The sequence below is a fragment of the Adiantum capillus-veneris genome, chromosome 2 (genome assembly GCF_014529385.1).
Source record: "Adiantum capillus-veneris isolate H3 chromosome 2, ASM1452938v2, whole genome shotgun sequence".
Taxonomy (NCBI): Eukaryota; Viridiplantae; Streptophyta; class Polypodiopsida; order Polypodiales; family Pteridaceae; genus Adiantum; species Adiantum capillus-veneris.
In genome coordinates, this window is record NC_140932.1 from 134,212,116 (window position 1) to 134,232,566 (window position 20,451).

Sequence of the window (20,451 nt, forward strand, 5' to 3'; positions counted from 1 at the left end):
ACTTGCAATAAACACACAAACATTTAATCTTAATATTGAATGGAGAAAGAAAATATGGACAAGTTATAATCTATACTATAGATAATAGGGGGAGGGATTCTTGTGTGTGTGTGTGTGTACACACACACACACACACACACACACACACACACACACATATATATATATATATATATATATATATAGAGAGAGAGAGAGAGAGAGAGAGGACTCATAAAGGGGGAGGATTCCTGCGACGAGGAGTTCAAGCCGGATTTAAATTAAACTTTAGCGAGTAACGATGCTCCTGCTTCTTCGTTAGAAGAGAAAGATCTACCTACCCTTTGAGGACTCCTTCGGCTTGGAGTGGAAGCAATGACGATTAAACACAATTTAAATTTCTCAAGTATAACATATAGACAAGAATGGACAAAAAGCCACGTGAATATAATATATATTATAAAACAAAGCAAAATTGTTCAAATACAATGTTTATGGCTTTAAGAGGTCTCTCTCTCATCCTCGCATAGCTCAGCATAACTCCCTATGTCTATATAGAGCTCTCCATTTAGGCAAATGTCCTCCGTTTCATTTTGTAGATCCTCTGCATGCACCCCATACAGAGTAGCAGCTTGATGCTCATCTGGCACCACCTGAACGGCTTATGACTGATCATCCTCTCCAATCTCCTCCATTGATGCCGTTGTAATTGGCACATGGTAGCCCGCATACATCCATGCACTACGAGGGGCTACCTCTATGACGTACCACCAGTTTAATGCAAATTTTGTAGGATGAAATATCACCTGCCAGAGCCACATAACTTACATGAGTGCTTTTAGGCACATAACTTCTAAAATTGGATTTTAAATATTTATAGACTTGTTCAAAATGCTCGGGTAGTACGAAAGTGTCTCTTAGGTCGGTCCATTTTTTAGTTGAATCCACCTCAAGGAAACCAGACTCTCCTGTGCGCACACTAGCATTGCAACCCTCCATGTTTATCTTGAACCATTGCACGTCAAACAAGTCCACAAAAAATCCTCAATAATTGATCCTCAAAATCTCTTGTAGCGTGTCGAAGTAAGTCAGCTCCGCCACCACAGGATCTACATCAGAGGACCGTTTGTTACCATATACATGTGGTAGTGATGTTTGCGAACACACTAGAACCGCCGGGGCATTTTTTTCCCTCATTAGGAGGTTTTTTCCCTCGAGCATTGTATATACGCCCATCACTCTAGGGCTATCTATCTTTCCATTGCACACTAAGTAACACACTCTCTATTGTGTGCCTTGAGCTTCCTTCGACTTCTCCAAGTTGTGTGTGTTTCTCTGCAACCCTAATTCCAACAATTGGTATCAGAGCAGGTTGCATCCTCCCGGGCTTAGTCGCCAGCTGCTCCAGCACATGCCTGCTCACTTTCTCCGATTATAGTGAGGTTTGGCAAGCATTCGCAGGTCGACAAATATTTTGGGAAAGCTCGTCGAGCTTAGTCTGCTCAGATTTCTTATTCGGGCTCATTTTGGCCTCCGTCCAGTACAGGCAGGTCTACACGGGCAATTTTGTCATTTTGTGCAGAATTTTTGTCAGTGCCGATTTCTGCATATCAGGTGCCTTACAGTCTTCTGCGGTTTTTGCTATATAGCACGTGTTGTTCCCGCTCCATTTCTCCTATTTTCGAGCAGTTTTCACATCAAGTGTAGCATTTACCATGGCTGACAACAACACAGATGTCTTCAAGATGTTTGCTGTTGAGGACAGGTTGGATGGGGACAATTACCCTATGTGGGCTTATATGATGCAACACGTTCTTATGTCAAAGGGCGTCTGGAATATTGTGCAGGGCATTGATGCATGTCCTAGTTCTGAGGATGTAGGCGATGTTGAGGATGCTGCAAGGATTGTTGCTATTAGAGATGTTTTGCCTACGGCGACAGAACAAGCTCGTTGGGATGTAAAGGATGCACAGGCTCATGCATTGAATCCGTTGTCTGTGAAGCGCACCATTGTTCCTCACATCCGTTCAGCAAAATCTGCAAAACAGACTTGGGATATTCTAGCAGGTCTTTATGCAAGCCGCAATGAGGCTAAAATTGTTTTTCTGTGTAAAGAACTGGAGTCGAAGATTATCCATGAGAAAGATGATATGGACACTTTTCTTGCTGGTGTCAAGGATATCAATGAGCAACTTATTTCTGCAGGTGAAGTCATTTCAGACAGTTCCCTTGTGCAGACTGTTTTTGATACCTTACCAAATTCTTACCAGACTTTTGCTAGTACTTGGATACTTATGACCCAAGGAAATCCTGAAGTTGTCAAGTTTGATGCATTATGCACATTGTTGTTACAAGAGTCACTTTCCAGAAAAAACAGGACTAGACAGCGTGCAGTTGAACAGGCTTTTATTGCTTCTCAAAGAAAGGGTGTTAACAACAATGCAGCCACTTCTTATGGTTCTGCTGCGAGTGGCAAAAATTCTGTTCCTAATGCTTCTGCTGGCAGCAATTTGTCTGGAAATTCTAGTGATAAGGGCAAAAGAAAAATGCGTTGCCATTATTGTAAAGCTAATGATCACTTGATCAAGTCGTGTCCGTTGAAGGCCAAAGAGGCTAAGAAGAAAGAGGGTGGTTTCACTGCAAATGATGGTTCCACTACAAATGCAGCCATTGTTGAGTCTTCTATGAAAGGAGAAGGTGGTGTTGATGTTGATGCAGAATGAGCTTTTAGTGCAGAGTGCACTTACAATCCTGCTGTCCATGATGCATGTTTGTCAGTTGCTGCAGATTCACATGTGTGGTATTTCAAAAGTGGTGCTACAAAGCACATTACCTCACATCATGAATTGTTCACCTCTCTCGAGTCTGTCCCTCATGGGAATTCAGTCACTTGTGTCAACAACACCTCTTATCCACTTCAAGGAGTTGGAAAGATTGTGCTCACTACTGCTAATGGTAGTTCCTTCACACTTGTTGATGCACTTTATGTACCTGGGATCAAGAAGAATCTCTTGTCTGTATCTGCACTTGTAGTCAAATTTGTGGATGATAGATGTACAGTTCATGATCTCAGTTTTGGTGATGAAATTGTTGCATCTGGCCTTTTGTGCCATGGGCTGTATAAGCTCACTTTGTATGACACATGTGGACAAAATTTTGCAAATGCTGTTGCAAATTCAAGGGCTATTTCAGATGCAAAACTTTGGCATGCACGTTTTGGTCATTTGAATTTTGCAAGTTTGTTGCGTTTGCATAAATCTGATATGGTTTCTTCTTTTCGGCCTCTTGAAGCACCTGTCAAACATGTTTGTGAAGGCTGTATTTTGGGTAAGATGCAGCGTTCTAAGTTTCCAAAGGATGGTTCAGTTCGGGCCACATGCAGGTTGCAGCTTGTGCATAGTGATGTTTGTGGGCCCATGCAAACTCCGTCCTTGGGCAATTACCTTTACTTGGTGAATTTCATTGATGATTACTCCAGGCATGCATGGGTATTTCCGCTTAAAGCGAACTCTGAAGTTTTTATGTGCTTGAAACAATTTCTAGCTATGGTTGAAAATGTCTCGAAATGTACTATGGGCACCCTCCGTTCCGATTGAGGGGGGGAGTATATGTCTCATGAATTCAATGCATTTCTGGCTAGTCGTGGGATAAAACACCAATGTACAGTGCCTTATACACCTCAGCAAAATGGTGTTGCTGAGAGGAAAAACAGGTCACTTACGAAAATGACACGATGTATGGTCAAAAGTCAAGCTTTACCGCATTGGCTTGAGGCCATCATGTGTGCCACTTATGTAGTAAACATGTGTCCTACGAAAGCTTTGCAGTCTATTACTCCATATGAAGCATGGCATGATAGAAAGCCTTCTATTGAGCACATCCGTGTTTTTGGCTGTTTGGCATATGCTTTGGTGCCACAAACACAGTGCAGAAAATTGGATGACAAGGCTGTCAAATGTATTTTTGTTGGTTATAGTGTTGAAAGCAAAGGTTAAGGTTGTATCATCCGCAAACAAAATGTATTCTGGTTTCACGGGATGTAGTGTTTGTGGAAGATTCTGTTCAGCCCTTGTTGTCATGTACTAGAGACAGTAATGGAAGCTCACATGACATTTATGGCACTTTGTTGCCTCTTTTCAGTGGTGGAAGTTCGAATGTAAATTCCAATGAGGCAAATGTATAGCCTATGGGGGTTTCCAAAAATGTTACAGATGAGCCTATTACTGATGCAGATGTACACGATGTACTTGATGAGGAAAGGGCTGAAAATGAGCAGGCTAGAGGTATGCCAAAATGGCTAGTGCATACATTGCGTGACAGTAAATTGGATGCAACTTTGTCTAGTCATACTCGTTCAGGCTCTCACCATGCATCTTATGCATCAGATTGTTATGCTTTGGCTGTGTCTACCTTACATGATGTTGAGGAACCTCTCTCTTTTGATGAAGCACATAATTCAGAAAATTGGATGGCTGTTATGCAATCACAATATGATGCACTTATAGAAAATGACACATGGACTTTATGTGATTTGCCTCCTGTCAAAAAGGCCATTGGTACGAAGTGGGTTTACAAGTTGAAACGCAAGCTGGATGGTGAGATTGATCGCCATAAGGCTCGACTTGGTGCAAAGAGTTATGCACAACAAAAAGGCATAGATTATGAAGAGACTTTTTCTCCCACTTGTCGTATGACTACTGTGCATTTTCTATGTGCATTGGCAGCTCATTTTGGTTGGGATGTACATCAATCGGACATTGTTATTGCTTTCTTGATGAAAGATGAAAGATGAAAGATTTGGGGTTGTTGCATCATTACTTGGGTATACAGTTTAAGCAGTGTGATGGTGGTATTGCCTTGTGTCAGAAAAGTTACATAGAGACATTGCTATGTTTGGACTTGATGATTGCAAACCTATTGCCACTCCCATGAAAACAGGTTTGAAGTTGAGTCTACATGATGCTGGCGATCCTGCTGATGTCACTCTTTACCAAACTGTTGTTGGCTGCCTCATTTATGTATGCAACACGAGGCCAGATATTCAGTTTGCAGTCTCACAAGTCAGCAGATTTATGCATAGCCCAGGGTCTAAGCATTGGCATGCTGTCAAGAGGATTTTTGGCTACCTTAGTTGCACTTTACATCTTGGCTTGTTTTATCCCAAGGGGGATCATTGCCACCAGACTTACATGCTTTTTCGGACTCAGATTGGGCTGGTTGTTTTGACACGCGAGTGTCCACAAGAGGTTTTTGTTTCATGCTTGGCAGTTCATGTATATCATGATTAAGCAAGAAGAAACCTAATGTGGCCACTTCGAGTTGTGAGGCAGTACAGGGCAATCTTCACAACTACGGTTGAGTGTGTATGGCTCAGAAGCCTTATGACTAATTTGGGTGTTGGACAGGACACTGCCAACACTATCTACACTGACAGTCAGAGCGCATTGGCAGTTGCGAGGAACCCAGTTTTTCATGCTCGCACAAAGCACGTTGAGGTGCATTACCACTATGTCAGGGAGAGGCTCTCAATAGGAGAGATCAGCTTGGCTTATGTGCCAACATAGGACAACCTTGCAAATCTTTTCACAAAGTCATTGTCTCATGAGAAGCTTGAAGCTTTCCACAAAGCTTTGGGCTTACTCCTCTTTGTGGATTGATCATGTCCTCAGGGCATGGCACTTCCCTTTACTCATGTGCTAGCTCTCGTTCACTGCATCACTCCAGGAGGGGATTTGGTACCATATACATGTGGTAGTGGTGTGTCAATACACTAGGACCGCCGATGCATTTTTCCCCTCTGTAGGAGGTTATTTCCCTCGAGCATTGTATATACGCCCATCACTCTATGGCTATCTATCTTTCCATTGCACACTAAGCAACACACTCTCTATTGTGTGCCTTGAGCTTCCTTCGTCTTCTCCAAGCTGTGTGCGTTTCTCTACAACCCTAATTTCAACACCATCGTCGACTAGACTGTTCAAATTTTGCCATGATTCCACAATCTTGTGTAAAACGCTTTTTGTCGGTCCGTTCCACCCTAAAATATTGACCTTTACACCATGCTGTTGTGTATGACTTATACTACAACCAACAAAGATTATGAGTGGCCGTTCAAACATCTAGAAAGTCGCGAGTCGTACATTGTAAACCTACCTTGGTCGTGCAACCCCGAGAGTACTCCCACTCCTCCTCGGTCACTTCTTCACCGCACTGTTGTGCGCTTTTCAATTGGTTGTGCAACCATCGTAAGCTCATGAATGTTGGTAGGCTCTCCAAACCTGCCAGATAATGCATCGGTGGTCGTCTTCCCTGTCTCCACTCGATGTCCTTTGTTGCTCTTGCTTTGCATCCTCGTATTGTGAAATCCACTTTTGAATCACTGGATTGTGAAGCATGCAAAATAAGTTGATTCTAGCCTCTAGATCTTCCGTCATCTTCTTCTCAAAACCGAGATTGCACATGAAAATCCTAGATATGCGCTCATCAATCTATGGTTCACCATAGGGTGTCTCGGGCTTTATCAAATCCGTCTAGCCACTCTCCAATGTAAACTAGGGACTCTGATACCAGCCAACCTTCTGCCATGCTACCCTCCGGATGTGCCTTTTGACACACATATTCCTTGAGCGTTTTCATGGAACGTTCTAGAAAGAACATCCATCTGGAATGTACTATGCCAGCTATTTTCACCTCATCAACTTTATGAACAAGAAGATGCACCTAAATGGTTAGCATGGTAGTAGGAAAGTGTTTCTCAAACATGCACACAACCTCCATAGTGTTTAGTTTGGCGAATGATATGGAGTCTACATTGATCTCCTTTTGTGAGATCCATTGCACCAACTTCGCAAGTTTGTAGATTGTGTTATGGACGTCAGGAGACAAACATCCCTCAATGGCCACCGGTAAAATAAATTGTAAAACACGTCTAGCAATAATATTAAAGTCCACACACAAATTTGTTACACAATTCCCACTATGATATATTCCACTTCAAACATACCTGACACATTTTATGCCAGTCGCGTGACTTCAAACCAGTAAGCTTCCCTTCTTTAGTGAAACATGTTCGGAGCGAGTGCATTACGCCAGTGGGGGTCTGCATAGATCGCAAATGGTCTCTTTTAATTTGTGTTCTTGGGCTCCTATCAAAATCCATGGCGCTTCAGGGAGTTTTATCAATCGATCGGGTGCTGTTTGCGACCAATATTGCTCCATATGATCCACATTTCTAAGGTCAACTTTGGATCCCAAAGTATCTTTCTTGCCGGTCAGATGGTCCCACAACAAATTACCCACATTCTTGAATATGTGCATTGGATCGAGCAAGTGATTGATCATGAGTCTTGGCCAATATGGTAACTCGAAACAAAGAGAGAGTCTCTTCATCCCTGGGGGAAATCCATCATCACACATCTCCTTCTGCTCTAACCATGCTTGTGCAGACATCCTCGGTGACTCTCTTCCCAAAAAACCATCGTGTAACTTATGATTCTCTGGAAGATACACTTGATGACCTTCGTAGATTTTCTTCTTCAATGAGGGCGTTCGACGTGCATTAAGTCTAGGTCCACATGTGACACATGCTCTGTATCCGCTTGTTTGAAGCCTTGCATGTATACACATGACAATAGATAAGCTTGAGAAAAACCAAGATTTATAGTGTTTGAGTTTTGAGTGTAAATCACCTGAGCATTCTGTTAGTCCGGGATAGTCATGCATGGTCCACATTAGAATGCCTCTGATCAAAGCATTCCGTCGACCTGTTTGTCGGCTTATATCCACCACTTCTATGCCAATCCACAATTGTTGTAGCTCTTCCAATAGTGGTCAAAGATACACATCTATATTCTTCATTGTATACTGCCCCGACACAATCAAGCTTAGAAAGAGGTGCCCCTTCTTGGTAGTCAACCAGAGGGGAATGTTGTAGTTGACGATGACAACAGGCCATACATTGTAAGATGTTGACCTTTGACCAAATGGATTTACGCTATCTATAGCCAGGCCTATGCGCAAATTTCGAGCTTCGCTAGCAAAATCCGACCATGTATCGTCTATATGTTTCTAGGTTGCGCAATCTGCAGGAATCCATAGTACACCATCCGAAGATCTATTCTCCTCATGCCATGATGCTAGGGCGGCTATGGACTTACATTCGAAGAAATGCTTGATACGAGGAAGTAGAGGAAAATGTCGCAAAACCTTTTATGGAATTTTTTGTCCGTGGAGATCTACTCAATATCTCTCGGAATCACATTTCGAACACTTCTCCATGTCTATGTATTCCCCTTTGAAAAGAATGCAATTGTTAGGACAAGCGTGACTCGAATTGTAATCCATCCCCAAGTTTTGCAAGATCTTTCTTGCTTCCTCTCTGGAATCTAACATCACATTATCAGCTGGCAGTATGTGCTCTTTGAGCAATCTACACAACGAAACAAATGCGATACACTTGTGTAAGTAATCTATCAGATCATTATACATCTAGAGGTTTTTATTGAAGTAAACACATTGTAATAGATCATCTGAAAAGCACTGTGACACTAGTGTCACTCCATTCAAACTTTGCCTGCATGTTGAGAAGAACCATGAGCGCCTTCAATCTGTGCTCCATCATACAATGGCGTATCGACTTCACTTTTCATATCATCATAGATAAGCCTTTCTGAATCTATGATCGTCTCGATCATTTTATCGATCTCGGGCTCAAACATTGCCTCGTTGGGAATGTGGTCTGCATGATCATCCTCGGAGCTGTCAGAGGCTACATCTTATGGCCTCACGTATACTGCTTGACCAAAGCGCCTGCGAACACATCTATTGGGTTGCAAGATTGCTGCATGTTGGCCAGTGTCAGAGTCCGACGAGTTATAATTGGCAACAACTCGATCTATAATAGATGGATCAAATTCGCCAAATTCGCAAGCGTACTGCAAAGAGACGCATCTTGTCCGTTGCACAACATGTTTGCATTGATTACAAGGATATAAGATCTTTGTTGATAGATAGGTGTTTCGGTTGGATGGCCCCACATCGTCGTCACTACTCATAATGAATGTAAAAACCTTATAACTGACATAAATTTAATCTTCTATTGGCATCCTCCGTCTTCTCTCTCTCTCTCTCTCTCTCTCTCTCTCTCTCTCTCTTTGTTCACACTGTAAACTACCTCACATTCTCTAGTCATGTCCGAGGGCCTGCACACCTCGTTCTAGAGGTGCACGAAGATCAGAAACATCGGGTTATAATCTCGTCTTTGTTGGTCAATGCCTATATTTATGGGTATGAAAAATCACCCACCCACACGTCTACATGACAATGCATGTAGTGGACAAAACCCCTTTGCCTCTTCTCTAGCTGTAGCAATTAACAACATCTTAACATCTCTTCACAACAGATCCTTGTTCGAGGGATTACTTAGCACATTACATGTTGGCCTCCAATCTCAGTATCATGCCATTGAAAGCTTTCCAACTTAAGGTCGCATCCGTAGAGAGGAAGAGAGAAATCATTGTTCCCCTAACTCTAATTTTTTTTCGTAATCCCGAAAGTAGACTTTAATATAAAAACTAAATCCAAAATCTAATCTTGAATCCAACCTAATTGAACATATGATGATTCGGAGCTAATTGAACATGGTTAGTGGGTGAGTTAATAGGTGTCAGATTCTGATAGGAATATACATATTGTTGTGTACCTAGTGTTTGTTCTTTGGACAAAGCCTTCATTGACATGTCCTAAAATCTAACCTAAATGTAATCTAATATAATCTTAAATCTAACATAATTTAGATATAATCTAATCTTAAACTCAACATAAACCTAAATCTAATCTAATCTTAAATCTAAACTAAACCTAAATGTAATCTAACTTAAATCTAAATCTAATCTAATCTTAAATCTAACTTAGCTAATCTTAAATCTTATGTTAATTTTAAATATTGTCTTAATCTTAAATCTAACATAAATTTAAATGTAATCTAATCTTAAACTCAACATAAACCTAATTCTAATCTAAGATTAAATCCTAAACCTAAATGTAATCTAACCTAAATTTAAATCCAATCTAATCCTAAATCTAACTTAGTTAATCTTAAATCTTTCTCTAATCTTGAATCTAACATAAATCTAAATCTAATCTATTATTGAATCTAACATAAATCTAAATCTAATCTATTATTAAACTCAACATAAACCTAAATCTAATCTAATCTTAAATCTAACATAAACCTAAATGTAATCTAACCTAATCTTAAGTCTAATTTAAATCTTAACCTAATCTTAAGTTTAACTTAACTTTAAATTTAGCATAAATTTTAAATCTTAACTTAATCTTAAATGTAATTTTAAATCTAACCTAACCCTAAATTTTAATATAACATTTCATTTCATATTTTCTCAACTTTTTTAATCTACCTCTCTTTCTCTCTTTGTTTTCTCCCCTTACCTCTCTCTTTTCGTCTTCTGCCCCCCCCTGTGTGTGTGTGTGTGTGTGTGTGTGTGTGTATGCATTCTTTGTTTATGCATGTGCGTGTAATTTTTTGTACATTCAATGTGTGTGTATGTGTTTTTTGTTTATGCATGTGTGTATACTCTCTCTCTCTCTCTCTCTCTCTCACACACACACACACACACAAAGACACAATGTGTATGTGTGTGTGTGTGTGTGTGAGGTTGAGAGAGAAAGAGGGAAAGGGAACATGAGAGAGAGGAGAGGGAAGGAGCATACGTGACTCCTTCGTCTCCTCGTGTGTGTGTGTGTGTGTGGGAGGGGGAGAGAGAGAGAGAGAGAGGGGGGGGGGGGGGGGGGGAGAGAGCACGGATGTACCTGTTTTGCTAGAGCGTCGAAATTCAGATCTGACATCTGAGTTTTTGGCACTCTCGGTTTATTTTTTACCTTTTTTGGCATCGCTATACTATTTGTTGCATAGCGACGCTCATAGCGGCGTCGTGGATTTTAACATTTGAGCGTCGCACTGCTAGTGTCGCTAATATGTAGAACCTCTTGTGGTGTGAATGAAGAGTGTATAATCTAATGATAGGGTAAAGGTGCCAGTTAAAAGACGGGTCTCTTTTTACGCACCTTTCGATCCCCTCAGTTTTATATCTATAAGCGTGAGTTTTGAGGTAACGAGCTGTGAGTGTTAAACGTGGTCAGCGCAGACTGTGTGGCTTATCGATCGTCCGATTCGCATTCGTTCTGTGCTGGCAACGTTTTCTCTAAACTGGCCCTTGGCACTTCTGCTACTGGCCCTGCTTTTTGTTACATGCAAATATATCAGAAAACGTCTTCGTTCTGTGTCATTCAACCACCACTTGGGACGGCGTCTCCATTGGAGGTAGTTGTTGTACGCAGAGCTTTCGAATGCACATCATCGGTCCGAAAATGGTGCAGCACAGTAGATGCAATTGCTCGCCCAAGTTGGGCGCCTCTAAATCGGCTCCTTTTACCCTAGACATGTCTTGAGTTCTAAATATGAAAATGAATTTTTCATTTACCAAGGAAAGGATGTTGGGCTGCCTTTGAAAGAATGAACGTTGAAGGCCTTTGATGTTAAATGATAAAGACTTAGCATAATGGGCGGCTCTACAAATCCCAAGAGTTACTTTTTGGCTTGCCCAAAAGGCAAAGGCCATAGAGTTGGCTTCTCTCTTTGGCTGGCTAAAAATAGGATATTTCTTTGGACTCCAAAATTTTGTGATTGCCTTTTGGAGTTAGTGAGTGAGCAGGGAGTACCCAATCATGTTTATTGGTTTATTAGAGAGAATAGGGGAAGATCCTTTGGCAAATGCGAAGGGAAAGGAAAGGGTGTTGCAGACAAGGAGGGCTCGCAACAGATTATGGGAGTCTTGTGCAGTCCTGCATGTGCAGAGAGAGAGAGAGAGAGAGAGAGAGAGAGAGAGAGAGAGAGAGAAAAGTGGTTCAGTAGCTTCATGTTGAGGGTGTCATCGCTTGGAGAAAAGCAGCAGGCGAAGTGGAAGGGTGGGGCCCGGGTACAGAGGCTACGAGCACACTTTTTTTGTAGTGCAATCTGCTATGTGAGGCAGTTGAGGGCCACTACGCAAGTGGTTAGACAAAAGCGCATAAAGTCTTTGCTACCCTTGCATGGGTTCAAGCCCTCTCTTCTGTGCCTTTTTATGAGGTAAAGGGTAATATGGTGACTTTTAGAGGTAAGGAAGGGTATCGTAAGGAATCTATGTGATAAATGAATAAACTAGAGCATGAGCTAGTAGGGAGTATTTATGTTCGATTATTGCATGGATTGAGGTGTAAAAGAAATGATTGTGGAGGCCCAAGAGATCTTTCTTGCGGATTGGATAATTATAGGATAGAGAGGAGCTAGCATGAGTCTTTTTTGTAGGTTTTAGGTTTTTTGGGCTAAGAAGTTGCAGGTGGTTGTTGGCATGATTTCTATTTTCAACACCTCTTCCATATCTGGAGCTCTCCATCTTCGCCTGCCACTGTTGCTCGTGAGCGCTGTGCCATACCGTTTCCTCTATCGGACTTACTACCATATGGGCTCTTGTACCGGCTACAGTATTTGCAGGTGCTTTAAGGGCCAGCTAACGAGCAAACAAGATAGATGGCATGCTAGAATGGGTCATGGTGAGCAAGATCCATGGGGTAGGTCATAAGCATGGGACTCCCCAGAGTACCGCAAGAGAGCATGAGTGGAAGACATGGGATTGCCACTATAGTGGGCCTGTACGAGGTGGAGAGAATCCATAGGGCGAGAGAATGCACGTTGAGGTTGCTAGTGTGGGGACGCTGCCAAATCCTTCATTTGTGGATAGCTCGAATACAAGACGTCTGCCAGCACGGGTGCCTCTGCCACCTTCAAGCTCTTGCACAGCTTACTCTTGCTCCAAGACCTTCCTCACAACAAATGGACATAATAAGTGTATTAACCCAATGTTTTCACTTCTTTCTATAGAGTGAATTTAAATTTTAAGAGGTCTTTCTGGTCTCTCCATTTCTCTATAGCATCATTATCTTTTATGTGTTTAAACGTGAACTTGCAAATATTTCATGCACAAACACAAGAAGATTTAGAAATTTTCTCATGTAGGAAAACGGAGTCTTTCTCAGTGTTTTTCATACAATGCATAACATCATGAGCTTCTGCTCGAGAGGCAGCGCATACCTAGCTAGGTATGCGGCGCCTCCCTCACAGAAGCTCATGATGTTGAGGTAAGTCACAATGTGGGAAATATTGTGTCCAAAACTTGTTGTGAAATGAGCACTATATTTGCAAGTATTTACAGACTAGAGATGTTGATCTGTAAGTGCAAGAAGTAGCTTAAAGTGATTTTCCCGTTAAGTTTATTCAATGAGTGACTAGGTCTTTTGTTTACACGCATTTTCTTATAGGCAGGCCTTGTGATTTTATCACTTGTTTTTTTTCGTTTCACACATTAAGGTGGCCCGTTGAAAGTGGTGTTCTCATGGCTGAAGTAGTGATCGTTCAACTTCGCTTTGCCTTGATCGCATTAAGGTGCAACGTTTGGCCGTTGGCATCCTCAAATATGATGTCATATGAAGATTATAGTTGCGAGTAGCTCCATTGCTTGTTTTCCTGTGCAGACTTCTATAGCTTGTTTGTCTGTCCCTTTTTGGAAATAATATAAATACATGCCTAGAGGAAGTCTGTTCGAATTCCATTGGAAGTCATGATTCTTCTGTCTTCTGCAAGACTCACAATTTAGGGAAACTAATGAATCAATCGTTATATTGTTAACGATCATTAAGTAATAGCTAATCACATTTATACTAACTAAGCTACACCATTCACTTAGCTTTGCATGTGTAGTTTCCATGGTGTGGGAATTGGTTGGAGCGTATCCACTGGCTCTGATACCACTGTTGTGGGGTTGGAAGTAGTGATACCGGAACACACTGCATAAGCCTTTGCATGCTCCTCTAGAATGAGGATGCCATGTTGAGAGAGAGAGAGAGAGAGAGAGAGAGAGAGAGAACACGGCAATGGGTGCAATCGTCCCCCCATGTTTAGAGTGAGATGGCTTCCTCTAGGCATGTATTTATATTATTTCGAAAAAATGACAATTCATAAATGAGGCTATTTACATTCCACTTTGGAGATAAAGACTTTATTGAAATAACTAAATTCTTATTAACTTATTCCATGTTTTGCTATCTGCTGTCAGCCACCTACCCATGACTTAGCTAGCTTGACCTGCCACATCACGCACACATGACCATAAGTGTTAGTGTCTTACTTCTTAGAATCCATTCCATAACAACGGGAGCGGGAGCATGTGCAAGTGAGAGCCAAGGAGAGAGCGGGAGAGGAGAAAAGACACATATTTTGATGGACCTTCGGTTAGTGATGGACGGCCGATGTTGGTGTGAACCCTAACATCCGATTCATTGAAGCATCAAGTAGTACAATCGCTTTTCAAATCTGAGCCCTAAGTGTGGATTTGTGTGGAGACAAAATTTATGTATAAGAAAAAGGGAGTATCTTTATAACCTTCAAATGGCGAAGTAGAGCCACCCTTCAAATGGCCTTCATAAGGAAAAGTACAGTGTAGAAAGAAAATTTGTGAAGAAGAAAAAGGGAGTATCTTTATAGCCCTCGGAAGGCAAAGTAGAGCCACCCTTTAAATGGCCTTCAAAAGAAAAATTAGAGTCATCCTTCGAGTTTGAGGGCTAGAGTTTCTTTATGGTGTTCATAAGAAAAAGTAGAGTCACCCTTCAAATGACAAGTGGAGTGCTTCTCCGGCTTTGAAATTTTGAAGTTACGTTATATGTAATATAATATAGATAGATAAATGTGTGTATTGAGTACGTGACCTGTCCTCCGGAGTGTGTGTGTGTGTGTGTATGTGTGTTTGAGAGAGAGAGAGAGAGAGAGAGAGAGAGAGAGAGAGATGATGAGCTCTCAACCAAAAAAAGGCAGCTATCACGTGCACATTGCACAAGAAGCTTCTGCTACTGTCTAGCGTAAGACCTAGCTTGGCACTTTGTGAACCTCTAGCAAGTCGTGCATGTCCAGGCCGGTCATAGTTGCATACCCTCTCTTGCACAATACAACATATAGGCATTTACCGCGTATGAACCGACCCTTACATTGCATTATTTAATAAGTGATTGTCAACCTATATTTCCCATGGTCGCGGGGTCTCCCTTGTGACTGCTCGACCCAGCCTTTGGTTGGTTTCTATACAGCCTAGAGGGGGCGCTTGGCAGTAGGAAGCAGGAGAAGGAAAAGTATTGCAGTACCCTCAACCTCACCTGGCGTTTTCAACCAAATCGCCAACGTTTTCCTCAATGTCTCCTCAACGTTTTCAGATCAGAACAGCCACTGTTTTCAACCCTAAGATTAGCAACAGATCAGCGTTTTCAGCCATGAGCATTGCAGCTACCAGCATCTCAGCATTTAACCTCAGTTAGTCCCTAGCATTTCAGCCATCGTCATCCTCGACGATAGCATTCAACCATAGCCTTCTCATCGTCGTTGACGTAGTCGTCATACTAGCAGTACCAAGTACCCGCAGTACCTAGTCCTTAGCTTCGTCAATGCCCAACATCAGTAGCATCAAGTACCCATTAACATCTCAGTATATCATCATTTAGCATCATTGTATCAGCATTTGTGCAAAAAATAAAACAAGCACTTGCTCTGGCAACAGAGCAAGGAGGCCCTCGAGGGTGGTTGGGACCTGACATGTGGTGTTCTCTCTCTCTCTCTCTCTCTCTCTCTCTCTCTCTCTCTCACATACACACACACACACACACATATATATATATATATATATATATATATATATATATATATATATATATATATATATATATATATATGAGACCTGACATGTGGTGTTCTCTCTCTCTCTCTCTCTCTCTCTCTCTCTCTCTCTCACATATATATATATATATATATATATATATATATATATATATATATGTGAGAGAGAGAGAGAGAGAGAGAGATTACTTTTTTTTTTGGTCTACCTAGCCTAGGTCGCACTTCAGTTTAAAGCTTCTCAGCTAGCTCTTTAAGTTTTATGTAACTTTATTTGTTGCTACGGGCCACAATTGCGTATCAATCGCATGCAGAGGTTAGAGGAGGCGCTCTACGCAGAGTGATAGGCGGAAGTCCAAGGTTCGATCCACGGGCATTGAGAGTTTTGGTCAATTGCTTATTGGCAGTTTGACTCGATTGGAAACCGACTGGGTTGCAGCATTGCCATGAGAGCAAGCAACCCGATATTTAACCATCACCTTACATTCACAACTACAAGAGTGACAAACAAAGCGCAAGAGACAAACACAAGGGTTTTCCTTAACATTCACACACACTTTTTTTGTAAATATGTTTTCATTAATTTACAAGTGGGAAACCTCAAAATGAGGAACCCCACCAAAATGATCAAATACATAGGGAGGAACAATGTGAAAGCTCTAAAAGCAAACATAGAAGAGCTGTAAGAGGTCCAGGGATATATCCCCAACATCAAAGGCAAATGCCTAAGTGAAATCTTGAATGAAAAAAAGGATTTTCCTCATGTAATGTTGCATAAAAACGCGTTTCATACCCGTATGAAACTTACGAAATGTTTCTTATGAAAGAAATATTTTGTACCTGAACCCTACTTTACTTGAAAGGAGTTTTTATCGTGGAAATTTGTGCCCATTGGTTTTGTACCTGAACCCTACTTTACTTGAAAGGAGTTTTTATCGTGGAAATTTGTGCCCATTGGTTTTGTACCTGAACCCTACTTTACTTGAAAGGAGTTTTTATCGTGGAAATTTGTGCCCAGTGGTTTTGTACATTTTGGAGAGTTACATCATTCTTATTTTATACTTGAACCCTACTTTACTTGAAAGGAGTTTTTATCGTGGAAATTTGTGCCCAATGGTTTTGTACATTTTGGAGAGTCACATCATTCTTATTTTGAGCACAAGGTGGATAGGTACGATAATTGAATAACATGGCCTTTCTCGCTAAAGCGTGGCAACGAAGGTCCAAAATATGCAGCCCCCCAAAACGCTTCAAAGTGCCTTCCTTGTGAGAACTAGTGCGCCGCAAATGAGATAAAGTATCAGACATAAGCGACGTGAGGCGAGAACGAGGCCAATGCAACAACAACAAGTAAAATTGAACATATGCCATCATGATGCTCTAGATAATACGAAGTCGAACATGTAATGGCCATGTAGACAATTTCTAATAATGCAATTTACATTCACACACACACACACACTCTTGATGTGAACCCTGAGAAAAGAGTGACCATATTTCTAGCTCCAATTGATGAGCCTCCCAAACTAGCAAGGACATGTGTCTTGCAATGGTAAGAGGGAATCTAAGTTTATGCTATATCTAGTCCTTGTTGTGACCAAGATTGCTCCTATTCACTAGCAATGACCCCCAAGAACACATACAAACTTAGTGTGGAACACATAATTATATAAAGCAATCTTTTATAAACAATTTGTAGCTCTGACCGAGGTTCTACTGGATATCATACTGAACTCTTTATGTGTGACCAAATTATGTGAGTGCTTGCTCAAAAGCAATCACCATATCTGCATGGATACTTATGAGTCTTGAGGAGGACATGTCTCATGAGTAAACTTCTCCTTTAAAAGAAAGTTGTGATTGACCTTCCCACCTCCATAGGCATTTAAAAGTCGAGATTTAACCTTCCCATCTTACATCAGCAGGCACAAGACCTACTTGTTTTCTCAAGGCAAAAATTTCTTAAGAAGAACATGTTAATGAGTAAACAAATAATGAATTCCAGCACCAAGGCTAGCACCAATGAAAGGAGCAACCATATACAACCACAGGTTCTTCACATAGCCAGTCACAATTGCAGGTGCCAATGATCTTGCTGGATTCATCGAACCCCCCGACAAAGGCCTGTTAACAAACCCACATCCACATTCAGAATAAAAGAAGCTTTGTGGCTTTACTAGGCATGAAGAAAGAGAGACTTTCCCAGCAACAATGTTTATTGCAATGGATGCTGCTACGGCAACAGAAGCAAATAGCCCAGTCTGCATATCCCCCACAACAGTCTTGAGGCCAACAAAAAGAGAGCAAGAGAGCAGGAGTGTCTTGTTTTTTGTATTTAAAATGTACCACTTGCGCATTGCTTGAAACTGAACAAGCCAAAAACATGAAGAGAAATGCTGACAAAACCTCTGCAATGAAGGAGATTGGTACACCTTGATATGGTACGCTAAGCACAACCGTAGCATGAGTACTATACAAGCTTTTTGATATTACAGTCCCAAGTATCACTCCAAGTACTTGTCCTACGATGTAAATTGGCACCTGCAGTGGTAAAGGACAAGCACATCATTGTCAATGCTGATTGATGAGTCAACATCACATCACCGTATCCAGTCTTGGATACCATACCATCATGATGCAGAAGTAATTAATTAGCACCAATACACTTCTGACATTAAAAGTCGTGAAATGCCAGCCGAGCAGTGACGGGGAATGCAGAACTTGCTTGCGGTGATCTGAAGAATGCATTCCAAGAGGTCATTACCGCTCCCGCAAGTGGCCAACAACCCACCACCATAGGATGTTTATGCACAGACACCTTTTACATGCACATTAATACGTTGGTGTACCATAAGCTTGTCTTTGTATATCTAGGTTTCTCATCACCATACTAGACCAACGAAGGTGGTTCAGTGTTCTGTGATGTGCACAAACTTGAACCATACGTCTGACTAAGACGGGTACAGAAGTACGGAATAATCAAACCCCCCGAGGATTCCAGATGTCAGATTCCATACGGCACGCTCAAAAAGTATATGTATGACATGACACTTGGAACAATAAAGAGGAGCACAAAACCATAAAATACAGGGCTCACAGTAGGCACTAAAGATCTCGTGCAAGCGGAAAGAAGTTATCTGGGCAAAAATCATAAAAAAAAGAGACCATTTTCTCTAAAATGTTCGGGAAGTCCGGAAAACCATAAAATGCAGGGCTCTCAGAGCTCACAGTAGGCACCAAAGCTCTTGCGCAAGCAGAAAGAAGTGATCTCGGATCAAAAAGGGAGCCCCGTTTTCTCTAAAATGCTCAGTAAGTCCAAAAAACCCAATCATACTTCAATCGGGCTCTGATGTGTCCGAGTGTATGGTTCCCCAATCGAATGCATCCAGAAAAAACTATGGTCATGTGTATGGGGCCAGAAAGATACAAACAGCCAGCCAAGGAAAGGAGTACCCCACAATACAAGACCTTAAATTTGGGCCAGAAAAAGTTTAACCAAGTAATCTGATGCTTGCAGAAGTGCGTAGACACCTGCATCAGAAAATATTTTTCCTCATTTTTTCCAGTATTTTCAAGGGACTAGTAAATTACTGCAGGAAAGGGAAAAGAAAGAAAAGGAAAAAATGACCTTCATAGAGCATATGACAATGTTGTGCAAGCTACGAATGAATACAAGACATTCAAACGGGATAGATGCTCACTTCAGAAAAGTTCAGGTTTAGAATGATTACCTGCATCCAGGGGATCCTTTAGACACATGCGAATCCGAAGGTAACTGCAGGATTGACGTGAGCTCCTGAGATGGGGCCAAACATGAAAATGATCACCATGATGCCGAGTGCTGCTGAGATCGCATGATCCATGAGAGATACATTGCCATTGGGTGTCATTGAAACTCCACATATAAAATACATCAACATCGCCGTCCCCAGAATCTCAGAAGCAAACTGTAATCATTCCATCGCACAATTTCTTCCTAAACAGAAAGGATGCAATCCAACAAAGTCTGTTGAATGCTCTTCTATTTTTTGGAAATTGAGAAAAGGATGCATGACATAAATACATGGAAACATTGGTAAGAAATGGAAATGAATAGCTGAGAACTTTGCTTAAGAAACAGAAGACGGTATTACTCGTCTGTAGTTGTCCTTGTTTCTAAGCTGGATAAGAATACGCTGTGAGAGTGTAATTCTCTCCTCTATTTCATAACTACATGAATTTTCTGCATGGTCAATTTCCTCCTTGTCATTGTTGTTGTGCATTCCGGCATTAAAACTCCCTGAACTGATGCTTGAATATTGATTATTATGGTTTGTGGCCTCCATCCTCAAAACTGAACCTTCAAACATTGTGACAAATAAAACTAAAAGTTATCAGGATATGATTGCGGTCAGACTTGATGAAAAACAATCAGATAAAAAATTAATATCTAGAAGGCATATACACACATGGACAACATACACCATTAGTGACAAATAAGATCTGTTCAAATTACAAATTATCAAAATAGTTAAAAAGCATATTCAGTCAACGCACACACACTCTTCAAGTTGACTTGGTATCAGAGCTCGAATAAACCACTACTTGAGAAGGCCTTTAAGGTGCATGTAGAGGAACTGATTGGAGGACTGCTTGCTGTCAACAGGAGTAACCCCCAATGATGCATTTTGTTGCAAAGAAATCCTTAAAGTTCCATTTCCTCA

The 20,451-nt window shown here is 41.3% G+C and overlaps 1 protein-coding gene across 1 annotated transcript; it reads right to left on the reverse strand.

Moving 5' to 3' along the window:
* Positions 1–17,626: 17,626 nt before the first annotated feature.
* Positions 17,627–20,097, reverse strand: LOC147463680 (putative aquaporin NIP7-1). Its single transcript, XM_086497158.1, has 5 exons — positions 19,882–20,097; positions 19,562–19,695; positions 19,480–19,495; positions 18,095–18,289; positions 17,627–18,009 (listed from the first exon to the last, which is right to left on the reverse strand). Exons 1-5 carry the CDS (start codon positions 20,095–20,097, stop codon positions 17,725–17,727), a joined length of 846 nt encoding a protein of 281 aa, XP_086353284.1. The 3' UTR covers positions 17,627–17,724.
* Positions 20,098–20,451: the final 354 nt, after the last annotated feature.